Source organism: Cydia strobilella, chromosome Z, assembly GCF_947568885.1.
Source record: "Cydia strobilella chromosome Z, ilCydStro3.1, whole genome shotgun sequence".
In the NCBI taxonomy this organism is placed as follows: Eukaryota; Metazoa; Arthropoda; class Insecta; order Lepidoptera; family Tortricidae; genus Cydia; species Cydia strobilella.
Window position 1 is genome coordinate 52,589,636 of NC_086068.1, and position 13,504 is coordinate 52,603,139.

Sequence of the window (13,504 nt, forward strand, 5' to 3'; positions counted from 1 at the left end):
CATCCATAATTTGCTTGTTATTTAGTAACTCCTATGATATTCATAAAATTATATTAGTATTTTTAGAAAAGAATGATATAAAAATATAGTATATAATATAATTATATATATTAAAGGGCCCACTGACTATCAGTCCGCCGGACGATATCGGCCTGTCAACGAGAACAAAAAATTGACAGTTACGAACAACTGACAGGCCGATATCGTCCGGCGGACTGATAGTTAGTGGGCCCCTTTACAGTAAATCCAATCCTTTCCTTTCCAAATTTTCGTCTTATCCATATTTCCTAATTCCTAGTTTCCCTAACTTTTAATTCCTTCACGACCTGACATTGGCTAACCTAACAAAAGCCATAACAAGAAAAAAAAAAAAAGTCTTATGTCATTCTTGCTTGTCAATGTCAAATACGGAATTGCCATTGCGAATTGCGATTGAAAGTGCAATTTTTCTATACGTAAATCGCCTACGTTGCTGAGTTGGCTTACTTTTTTGGATTTAACTTTCGAAAACAATTATTTTCCAAATATGTCAAAGAAAAGGGGTGGAAAGAAAAACCAAGATTTCGATGACGATCTCGAGGAAAAGTCTACTGTAGGCAACAATATTTCTGAGATAACCTCAAAAGCAAAGGGTAAAGGTAAAAAGAAAGCCAAGGCTAAAGCTGACTTCAGTGACAGTGACGAGGGCGGTAAAGGAGACCTCAAGGCCCATTTGAGCGATGAAGAAGAGGTCCGCCAGCCTGCGGTGAAGAAATCGCAGAAGAAAGGTATGTGATATAAATAAATTGAATTTCTAAATAGCTGGTAAAAACTGTACTGTAATTGTAATATTGTAATTTATTATGCTCGCCAGGTAAGAATAAAAAAATGGGAGCTGAATCTGAGGATGAAGAAGATGATGGAAAGTCAGTCACCAGTAGTGCAACCAACACATCTAAGAATCCTAGCAAAGGAGGCAAAAAGAAAAAAGGTGAGTCAGATTTGCCTATTAATGCTGTCTTATTTCATTTTGGTTTCATTGTACCTTAATTTTGGTATACCAATTTACCAAAATTCCTAGATATCAAAACGGTATTGTGTTTAAATGATGATGATGATGATCCAAAACAAACATCATAGATGCCCTCGAGTTTGTGCTGAAACAGAAATGGAGATGGGCCGGCCACTTAGGAAGATTGACAGATGACAGATGGACCAACAAAGTCACAAAGTGGCCAGGACCCCATGGCAAAAGGAAGGCGGGAAAACCCATAACAAGGTGGTCCAAGGATATTATAGCCACAGCTGGAGAAAATTGGCTAATCAAGGCATAAGACCGAGAAAGGTGGAAAGATATGAAGGAGGCCTATACCCGACAGGGGTCCTTAAAATAGTAAAAATGGAAGACAATAATATTAGAAAACTTTTTTTTATCATGTAAAACTATTTAAGGAAAAATAAAGGCTTAAATAAATAAATAAATAATTGTGTTTAAATGCACAAATACTTTTCCTCAACAATGGCATACGATCGTGTTTCCTATTACCGTGGCCAGCTCAATTGGCTCTCCGTCCGTCGCCCGTTTAGGTCACTTCAAATAATTTGTACTCTATTTACAATCTTGTTTGAGCCTTCTGCTCCTGGATATCTAAAGAATAAGTTCCTGTTTGATACTCCTCGTCCTGGCTGTGAGCTACGTACATCTCGTGTTCTCAAAGTCTCAATTCCTGCTCACCCCACTGGGTTTACGACAAACTCCTTTGCTGCCCAGGCGAGTCGTCTCTGGAATTCACTCCATCTCAATATTAGACAAGCCCCGAGCAAGTTAGCTTTCAAGCGGTTGCTACATAATTATCTGCTGAAAGTTCCAGTAGCGTCCATCATTATATATTATGAAGTTATGAGTATGTATAAAATATGTAGTAGTATATTAATTATATAAAGATGGTGGAAATTTTATGTATCTATGTCCGTATTTATGTATCTGGACTTCTGGACTGTTAAAGAGTTATCAATAACAATTTACTACCAAATCTGGTTGTAACTAAAATGACAGTTTGATTAGACAATTGAACTAATATTCTAAAAACAAAGTCAAATCGAATATTTTATTGTGTTTCATGTGTACATTTGATGCTTATTCAGAGCCTAAATCTAAGTACAGTCTCAACATGAACCCTGTGAGGGCATAGCAACTTTAAATATGACATATGAATAACACAATAACAACTAATTAAATATTAATAACTATAGGGACTAATTTAAACAAGTGAGTATCTATTTATCTGTTAAGAATTGTTGCATGCTAGTTGCTACATTGTTATTGTTAAATATATGTTACAAAGTTAAATGATCTTTGATGATGGTTTGTAGGTCTACAAATGACTCAAGTTTCAAGATTTACATAAACTATAAATACCTCTGATACTAAATACTTACATGCCATATAATCATGATAGCTAGTCTGCTAGTTTAATGTGTTTTCAACATCAACATATGTTACAAAAAAACCGTCCAAGTGCGAGTCGGACTCGCGCACGAAGGGTTCCGCAAAAAACAGCAAAAAAATCACGTTTGTTGTATGGGAGCCCCACTTAAATATTTATTTTATTCTGTTTTTAGTATTTGTTGTTATAGCGGCAACAGAAATACATCAACTGTGAAAATTTCAACTGTCTAGCTATCGCGGTTCATAAGATACAGCCTGGTGACAGACGGACAGACAGACAGTGGAGTCTTAGTAATAGGGTCCCGTTTATACCCTTTGGGTACGGAACCCTAAAAAAGGAGGGATATCTATGGAGCGCCAGAAAAAATGCTTAAATTACATTTCTCCTCTCGCTCTCTCTCTCTCTTTAGCCCTTCTCTACCCTTAGGGTGTAGGCCTTCATTTTATGCCACTTGTCACTGTTCTGTGCTACCTGGAGCCACTTCTCCGCAGTCCTTTTGATGTCGTCGTCCCAACGCATCTGAGGTCTACTTTAAGGACGCTCCTCCCCCGATGGCACAGATTAATAAATAGTTACTACGTAACCCATGGTCGCCACTCGAGTAGTCATTTACTCCGCGAATCGGTCTTTTGTGCTATATGACCAGCCCATTGCCACTTCAAACAGGCTACGCGTTTTACAACATTAGTGGCCTTGCTCTGTTCTTACATTTCTGTTATTGCAACTGACATTTCTCGTATTGCGTACTGACGTTTCTCTTATTGCAATTTTAATTACCTAATTCATCAATTTACCTAATTACCAAAATGTCGGGCTCCTCACATCACAAATATGTACTGAGTAAATGTGAAAAAAATATTAATATTCTGCGAGCATTATCAGGTGTTTGGTGGAGCTCTCACCCTTATTGCCAGAAGCTACTATACAATGCCATCATACGCAGCCATATAGACTATGGGTCATTTCTAATGGAACCTTGCAATAAGGATGGCCTAGATAAATTAGACCTCATACAGGCAAAATGTTTAAGGATCATACTGGGTGCTATGCTTCCTTCTCCCAAAAATGGCATGCAGGTAGAAGCTGTTGCACCTCGTTTGTCTCTCCGCAGACAATATCTTGCCGACAGGTTCTTGATCAAAGCCAGCTCTTACAAAAACCACTTGCTGCTTCCACGCTTGCGGGCACTGGCACTGGAGGTCACTGAAAACCGATATTGGACCAGGAGGGTGTCACTGCGGAGTTTAGGTATATTTGGCCGGCGCGCCGCCCGGTCCGGTGTATGGCAGTGGGCTGCCACTCGGCTCGCACGATAGTCGTGTCACGTGGCGCTCGCGCAAAATTGAAAATACGCAATGGCTTCGAAACCTAAATCGCGATCTAATCTGTATAAAAGATAATGTTCTGTTTACGGATGTCTGAATAAACGGAAGAACAAGGAAGCAGATAAAACATATTTTTTAAATTCCGGACTATATTGACCGACATATTTTCAAAGGAATAAGTACTTCTGTGGCATACCTACTTCCGTGAGAATCAGACATACTATCTCCGGCTAAAAATTTTATGTTTACAGAATCAACGTTTGTAATTCCTACATATTTCTCTTAAAAATAATAAATCAGTAGGTATACGTACAAAAACTTGTGGCGTGACAACCCCGTGCCGACACTCGCAGCTCGGTCATAAAACTGCGGCGTGCAAAGAAGATTCACGGTACGTGCGCGGTTATAAGTTTCAATTTTGCTTGCAGGCGGCGAGTGTAGGTATAATTTTATACCTAAATCTGGCTTTTGTGAAGGAGTGAATTTTCTGTACGTAGTACTATTAGTTATTCTGTGATTGGACCTTTCCAAGAATAATAATATCTTTTTCAAAACTGTCTAATATTAACCCCAGTCTATATAAATCCGGCGCTAACCCTTTATTTGAAGTGGCATTTGAGACCTTAATATATTCACCTAAAGTTATATTAGATATAGCAATTTTCAAAAATGATCCAGGAGCAAACAACAAGTTCAATAAATTTTTAGATAAATGGCAAGATTACCTACCGGTTTTTACTGACGCATCAAAAGTAGATCATACAAAATGTGTGGGAGCAGCGGTGTGGATTCCTCGGTACAATATTGCCCTCCCATTTAAATGTCCTCCTCAATAATCCATTTTCACAGGCAAGGCAGTTGCTATTCTTGAGTCTGTCAAATATGCAGAGACCCACAATATTAAAAGCACCATTATCTTCTCTGATAGTAGGAGTTGCCTGCAGGCTATTGTAGGCAACCAATTCAAATTCAAAGCAAAATTTCCATCGAAACTCGAAATCAAAGCTGTGCTACGTAGGTGTGAATCAAGGGGCCTACATATTTTTCTCGGGTGGGTTCCAAGCCACTGTGGTATTAACGGCAATGAGATGGCTGATATGTGGGCAAAACGAGCGATTGACATTGGATCAATAAAGCAGGAAATTTACAGTACTGACCTGTTGAATTGTGCGCTATCCAATATGTTTAATACATGGCAGAAGCAATGGGATACCTCTAGATTACAGACAGGTAAACATTATGGCTGTGTACAACCTCGAATTACTCGAAAACCGTGGTTCTATCGTTTTCGTACTTCTCCGAAATGGGTAATATCGACCATTTGTCGTTTAAGCTTAGGCAAAGTATGTACTCCGTTATTTCTGGCTATGATTGGTGTCCGTGCGAACTCATTGTGTAAATGCGGGTTGGATGAGGGTAACTTGGACCACATCTTCTTTGCTTGTTCAGGGTGTAGCTATTCACTGTACGATGTATTACCCGAAAATGTTCCACGACCTATATGCTTTAGCTCACTACTTTGTCACATGGATACTAGGCTAACTTCTATACTCATTAAATATTTACAAACGAACAACATTAAACTCTAAATAGCGTCTTATCTTTTATAATTTAATGCGTCTAATTATTTATGTTTTATTCTATACTTCATATTTAATTTATATATCGTTTTCTTCTCTTCCACTTCCTTCATGTTGGCACTATTAACGTTCTGTCACCCACTTCCCGCTTTTCAGCTAATTTTTGTATTTGTCATGTGTTTGTCTGTGATGTTCATAACAATTATTTGTTTTTAGGTTTTCCCAACCACATACATCCTCCCAAGAATACCGAACATTCTCCTCATGCGTGAAAGTCAAGAAACCGACATTGGCAAATTCACCCTGTGCAAAATTGCGGGGAGTAAAGCCAGATAAGAGAAAAAAAAAAACCTAATTGCTGAAGCAAAATTTCCCAAACAATTAGAAAAATCATCATTGTCATCTTCCTCGCATTGTCTCGATTTTTTGCTATGGATCATGAGAGCCTGATTATTTACTTTGCAAATTTGCATATTCATATAATACGTAATACGTAACATGTAATACGTAATACTAAAATTTGTTTCAGGCAAAGGTAAAAAAGATGATGACTGGTCAGATGGAGCAAGCGAGGTTGAATTCAAACAAGAAGTTTCTGAGGATGATATAGCTAAACCTGTAGCTAGTAAAAAGAAAAGTAAGATGTAATTTTGTATACAGATAAAATGTACATTCTTGTACAGATTTCCTAATATTTGCTTAAAACATTCACCAATGTATTTGGGTCCAAATACTCAAATGTTTGAGCTGCTACCTGTTGGGCAGTGGGGTGAATCTAGACAGGCGGACTCGGCTCCGTTCGGCTCAGCGGTCCTACGAGCAATTATTATGGTTGGCAAAACTTGACGTTCCTTTGCGTGCACACCACAGATAAGATAATGACTTGAAACTTGACAACCCTAAATAGCCGAAAGGGATAGTGCCATACATTAGAAATTGACAACATTATTCGTCCCTGCGGGGCTACCGCAAAAACCGAAATTCGAAAATTGCGGGGATCTTTCTCTTTTACTCCAATGTAGGCGTAATTAGAGTGACAGAGAAAAATGCCCGCAATTTGCGAACTTCGATTTTCGCGGTTAAAGCCCTGAATCACTGTAAAACTTCGGTTTTGTAGGAAGTTTCATTTCTGTATGGTACCTGCTATTATTTATTCTGTGCTGCTACCAAAACAGAATTGTGTGAAATTATGATCCAGCCTATTATAATCTAGATTTTAGTGTTTTGTTAAAAATGATTAGACAGAAGAGTAGCTACATTCTAGGATTTTAATGCATTTGTTTCATGTTATAAATGTTATAATTTTTTTTATTACATACTATGTTTGCAGCCAAAAATAAAAAGAAAAAAAAAGCTATAGAGTCTTCTGATGATGAAGAGCATGAGGATGCAAAGTCAATTGCCACCAATGTTTTCAGTAACACATCAAAGCCTTCAGCCAAGAGTAATAGTAAAAAAGGTAAGAGTTTAAAGTTGATCTGTTTAAGGGTTTGTAGAAAATACTTTCAAAAATCAAAATATTTCTTTAACCAAATTTTTATTGATTATAGAAGACATGTTAAGTGTGAGAAAATATCTTGCCCCCGAGTTTGATGGCTGAAAAAGATGGTGGTGTGTGTTTTGCACAGGTGTAGAATGTACAAGATGCCTGTCAAATATCAATAGTTCAATAGTGCAACGAAAATCGGAATGATGTCATTGGAATTATTGAATTCAGAAATACCTATTATGTATATGTGATTGCGTAAATTATATTATATATAGGATATTATATAGGACATTCTTACACAGATTGACTAAGTCACACAGTAAGCTCAAGGAGGCTTGTGTTGTGGGTACTCAGACGATATATATAATATACAAATACATAAATACACACGAGCCCCGATGCATATGTTTTCGTCTAGTGAGACCATTTTTTGAGGTTCTCGCGTTTGTACAAAAACAATGTTTAAGTTTAAAAATCACTAACATTTAATGCTAATGCTAATGTAGTTTAATTTTATATGGTAATATTCTCCAATAACTAAATCCAAATACAAGAAATACCGTTTGTACCAAAAGAAAGAAAATAACGATTTTTTATTTTTTATTTGACAGCTAGGAATATAACAGATGTGAAAAGGGCTATTACTAGGGAAAGCAACACGGCTCTACCAATGTACTGACAATTTTGTTTCGAGTCCATGCATGCAGCAGTACTATAGGAGAGGACAATATGATTTGGAGAACGTTTTTGAAAAGTAATTTTTTTTAACAATTATAAGTCTCATGCTCATTCACTCACGAGAGTAAAAAGTCCAGCAGGCCTCAGCGAAGCGTTCGAGGTAGGAGTAGGAGTTCACCAAGGTTCGGCAATTAGTCCACTACTCTTCAACTTGGTCATGGATCATATGGACCAAAACCGAACACTTGCAATGCAGGTTCACTGGCAGAGACCAACAAGCAACTGTCTGCTACCCCGCCTAGACATCGGTGCCTAAAGTTACACATTATAAGTACCTGGGATTGGTTATCTCAGAAGATGGCAAAATAGAGGAAGATGTGGCGCACCGAGTAAATGTTGGCTGGCAAAAGTGGCGCACGCTGTCTGGAGTACTGTGTGACACTCACACCCATATAACCATTCCGATCGCAGAATCATCAAAGTAGTAACTAAATGTCAGATGTGTCGAAACGGTGTCGTAACAGTTACTACACTTTGCGACTGTGTTCAGTTTTGGTTGTTTCAGTAACTAAGTGTGGTCGCCGTGTCTACACTTTCCGGTAACAAGGTGTCGTAACATTGTGTAACTTCCCCATTCTGGTAACGGCGACGTAACGGTAACCACACTGCGACCGGTTTTGTGACCGGAAAAGACGGTGTCGACGCAAGATGTGTCTACACCGTGTCGTAACGGTGACCGAAAATGGTTGTATGGGCATGCCCGTTCGAACTAAAGGAAAGGTCTACAAGATGTCTGTTAGGCCAGCGCTGCTTTATGGATCGGAGTGCTGGCCTATCAAGGAAACTAACGTGCAAAAACTCCATACAACCGAAATGAAGATGCCTTAGGTGGTCCGGAGGTGTTACACATAGATTAGTATATGTTATGTGTTACACGGCTTGATAAAGTCAGAAACGAGTACATTTGTGGCAGCTTCAAGGTAGCCCCTATACCTGAAAAACTCACAGAGAACCGACTCAGGTGGTACGGACACGTGATGCGAAGGGGCGAAGAGCACGTTGCCAAAAAAGCTCTGAACCTGCCGGAGAAAAAGAGAGGCCAAGGACGCCCGCCGTCAACATGGTGGACCAGCATGACCCAATTACTTAAGAGGAACAATTTACCCGATCCGACAACCCTCGACAGAATCTCGTGGCGCAAAATAATTAGGAGAGCTGACCCCACCTGAAGTGGGATGGAGCAAGGAAGAAGAAGAAGAATTATAAGAGTCTTGTGCAGTTTTATTATACGATCAAAATAAACTAGATTAAACATTACTATTACGGTTCGCATTACTGGGTCATTTTATCTTCAAGTGTAAAATTTATTAGAATAAACAAAATTGTTGTGTGGAACTAGACGAACTAATTTGCATCGGGGCTCGTAGAAAACACCCAAGACTCAGGAACAAATATCTGTGCTCTTCACACAAATAAATGCCCTTACCGGGATTCGAACCCAGGACCATTGGCTTCACAGGCAGACCGGTCGTCAAATTATTTCCCTTTTTAACAGTATGTCCCAAGATATAACTACCGCTGAACCGATTTATTCGGAAGGAAAAAGGTCAAGGCCCGAGGAAGGACATAGGATAGTTTTTATCAATCATCATCATCGTGTCATCATCGTTCCACACAGACAAGGTGGGGATATTTACATGACACATGTTGAATTTTATAACAAAATCTAGTAAAATAGATAGTAAATGAGCAATTTATCACAATAATGTGGATATTAAAATAATATATGGAAATTATAAAAAACACAGGATCTAAAAGTTTCCAAATTTAAAGTTTTTATTAACTTCCAAAAAGGAATAAAGTAGATACAAATTGATTCCTTGCATTTTATCCAAAAAAAGAATGTACGACAACTATATGCATAAACGCAATATTTCACCGACAAAATCGCAATTTTACTTCTTTTCCATACATTCAATATGAGCTCTTAGTGACGTAAAGTAAAACTGTCGGACTTGACAATCATCTCTGACTTTTGTATTGCTTTAATGCAATGGGTCCCATATAGACTTTTGATCCCAAAAACAAACCTGATCGATTGATACCATTAAAAAAAAAACCGGCCAAGTGCGAGTCGGACTCGCGTTCCAAGGGTTCCGTACATTACACAATTTAAACAATGTATTTTTTATGTGAAACGTGAGTGAAATGTCTTAAAAAAACCCGTAGCGGTCGGTTCAAAAACTAAGTAATTAAGTCCGACTCACGCTTGACTGCACATTTCTAATAGGTTTTCCTGTGATCTATAGGTAAAGATCTATTTTGTGTATTTTTTTAGAATTTTTTTCGGAGATAAAGGGGGGGGGGGGACGGTCATTATTTGCCTAGTTTCTTGAATAACTTCTAATCTGTTTATCCTAAAATTATAGAAAAAATATATTTGAGATTCTCATAATGAGCTCTTTCATTTGATATATAACACGATATACTTTGAAAAACTTTATTTTTGAATTTTTTCATTTACCCCCCAAAAGTGGCCCCCATGTTTAAAATTCATTTGTCAATCATCAAACATCAAACATTTATTCAGCAAATAGGCCACAGGGGCACTTTTACATGTCAATTTTTACAAACAATAAAATTAACCCAAAATTACAATAAACAATTACATAAATATAAATGTCAAATTACACAAAAAAAAACTAATAAAAAATATACAAACAACAGAAGTACTAAAATTGTTTAGAGATGTAAAAGTCTCTAGGTGTCAGAGATAAAATGTAGGTATATAATAATAAAAAAGATCATCAAATTATCCAGAGATGTAAAGGGTCTCCAAGACTTGAATTGTTATATAATTAATAAAAAGACAAGATATTAAATCAGACAAACAGACAAGAACCGAATGAAGTGCCTCACGTTAATGCCACTCAAAAGTAGAGTTACATAGGTAAAATGAAGCCCGTGTAAACTTAAACAGACCGGTCTCCACAAACAGCACCCGTTCACGAGTATGACGCGTATCTCAGCCATCGTTTCCCTCAACCTTCATTCGGGAAAGTGGCGACCCGATCAACGACGCCACCGTAAGCAAAGACTTTTAAGCTAACATGACATATTCAAGTTGCCGCTGCCGGGCTGTATTAATATATATAAAGTAAATTAATTCAGTGAGATACAACATTTGTGCTTGTATGTTACATTAAAGACGGCATAGCGCCACATAATCACAACATAATTCGTAAGAAGTATGCCTACTTATAAATAACTAAATTACATTACATGTTTACGTTACATGTCCGTCTTTGGGTTACAAACTTACATATGTGTACCAAATTCCAACTTAATTGGTCCAGTAGTTTCGGAGAAAATAGGCTGTGACAGACGGACAGACAGACAGACGCATGAGTGATCCTATAAGGGTTCCGTTTTTTCCTTTTGAGGTACGCTGCCTCAAAAGGAAAATACTATTGCAAGCCTATTGAAGGACGCTGCTCCGGCTGTGGAACGAGCTCCCCGTCGAGGTTTTCCCGAGGGCCTATAATATGGGGTTCTTCAAAAAGGGAGTGTACAGGTTTTTAAAGGATCGTCAACGCGCATGTAACAACTCTAAAGTTGCAGGCGTCTATAAGCTATGGTGGCTGCTTACCATCATGCGGGCCGTATGCTTGTTTGCCACTGACGTGGTAAAAATATATATTTAAGAATAAAGATGTTAACACCTTTTCGGGGTGGCATGTGTAGTTGACTTTTACATTTAATGTAATCATGTGTGCCTATCCTGTCTATGTACGAACGGTTGTAACAATCTTTGCAGGTAACAAAGAAGAGTTGCCAGTCGACGAAAGTGAGGAGGAACAAGAAGATTCTCCCGATGAACAAGTATTGCCTGCTAAGAAAAAGGGTGCGTTCTAATAGCTTAACCCTTAAATGCATATTTTTTTCTTTTTGATTAATATGTCTTACATAATTAGTTACTGATTCTGAAAAAAAAACAAAACATCGATTTTCACTGCAAAATCAGTATGAATTTACATAGGGTAAATCATAATTTATGTAAATTTATACAATTGTTGGTAAAAGACATATAAAAAATCTTACTGTGTACCATTAGAAATTTGTGCCGCTTTCAATCAAAAGGGTACTTATTGTCGCTTGGCAATACGGTGCTATTTCCTTAAAGCTTCAATTTGAAATTAACCTTATTGACAACCGACAATGTGGTACCTTTTATTTGAAAACGTCACATTTAAACTTTTTAAATAATAATAATTGCAAACCCCGAAAAAACCGCCTAAATAAAATTACATATGTACTAAAAATCATCAACTTTTCCCAATTTTCCGCCATTTCGTCTTAAAAGAAATGTAATTTTTTAAACATAAATACTGCACAAATTTGAATAAAACAACGGAAAGTGTATTAATTTACGATCAAAATAATTATCCTGTATAATTTTATCTATTTTTTTTAAATTATGCATAAAATGATATGTTTTTAACAGTTTTAAATGATTTACGGTTAGTTTCACTAGACTTATATTGACCGGGATATAGACCGCGATTACCTTTTGTATTGTTCTTGAGCTCCCGATATTTCACAACTTTGACACCCACCCCCTATCTTCAGTTTTACCCGTGAGCAAGATGCATGTAACTGCGTCGAAATATCGGGAGCTCAAAAACAATACAAAAGGTAACCCGTAAGGGTCTATATCCCGGTCAATATAAGTCTATATGTTTTTTGTTGTGTACATACATACATCACTATGCATTTCTGTATACCTAATTTATAATTAGTAATTATATTAGAAGAATCCACGTAATACGATTTCCTGCCTTATATAATAACGTTTTACACTGGTCCTTGCCACTCGTTTTCATACATTTTGTCGCGGTTAATTCGTTTTCCTGCTTTAGACGCGTTGTTGACGTGGTCCTTTCAGGATCGTCTTTAGCGAATTGTATGACAATAAAGAGTTATTGTGTGAATATGTAATGATTAGGCCCTATTCACGTTTGCAGTCAGCAGGGTAACTCAGCAGCAGTAGTTGCTAAGCGGGCGAGGTGTTCAAAATTAAGTAATATAAGTCGCGTCAAGATCATTTTGAACACCTGGCCCGCTTAGCAACTTCTGCTGCTGATTGTACTAGTAATGTTATGTGCTAAATTGTATGGTACCGTAACTGGTGAGTGGTGCCCGTAGAACGCGTGTGTAATGTGTGAGTTTTGATTAAATACTTTTTGCTTAGGAGTTTATCAAATTAAAATGCAATATATATTCCAGGTAATAAAAGCAAAACGCCTGTAGATGATGTGGAGGAAGAAATCAAAAAACTAAATCTGAAAGAGTCTTTGCCAGAATTTGAAAAGTTTATAAAGTCTAAGGTATATGTTTTTTAATTGTATACATGAATGACATAATGGTATATACACTAAAAAATAAAGGCATTCCCGTTGCCAGGGAGTTTTTGGGATTATACTGAGTATCTTTTACTATGGGACCAACCCCGAAAACGTGAAAAAAATTTGGCTGTTTCATACATTTTGGCTGGTCCATTTTCTATGGGAGGGTAAAAATTTTTTTCGCGACTTCGTAGTTGGTCCCATAGTCCCATTTGGCTGGTCCATTTTCTATGGGAGGGTAAAAATTTTTTTCGCGACTTCGTAGTTGGTCCCATAGTTAAAGTTGCTGAATATAATCCCACAACCTTAGGCCTCCTACGCTGAAGTCAGTCGGTGACGGCGGTCGAGCGTACCGTCGGAAGAAAAATCCGCCGCGGACGTAAGCGTCGCTGTGCGGGGATCCATAGAACATTGTGTTAATTCGTACGCTCGACCGACGTCAGCAACCGATGTCAGCGTAAGAGGAAATCAAGCTTTACTGCCAACGGGAATGCATATATTTTTTAGCCACCTTGTATATATATATATATATATATATATATAAATTTCTTTTTTATTATTTGTATTTTTTCAATTTTATTATGTTCTATTGTTTTAT

The 13,504-nt window shown here is 37.5% G+C and overlaps 1 protein-coding gene across 1 annotated transcript in view; it reads left to right on the forward strand.

The window, feature by feature from the left end:
- Positions 1-420: 420 nt before the first annotated feature.
- Positions 421-13,504, forward strand: part of LOC134754092 (ATP-binding cassette sub-family F member 1) — a 37,151-nt gene continuing 24,067 nt past the window's right edge. Inside the window, exons 1-6 of the mRNA XM_063690167.1 lie at positions 421-767; positions 854-970; positions 5,864-5,971; positions 6,665-6,793; positions 11,319-11,405; positions 12,788-12,888. Coding sequence (XP_063546237.1) covers positions 527-767; positions 854-970; positions 5,864-5,971; positions 6,665-6,793; positions 11,319-11,405; positions 12,788-12,888 — 783 coding nt within the window. The 5' untranslated portion in view covers positions 421-526. The remainder of the gene's footprint in view (positions 768-853; positions 971-5,863; positions 5,972-6,664; positions 6,794-11,318; positions 11,406-12,787; positions 12,889-13,504) is intronic.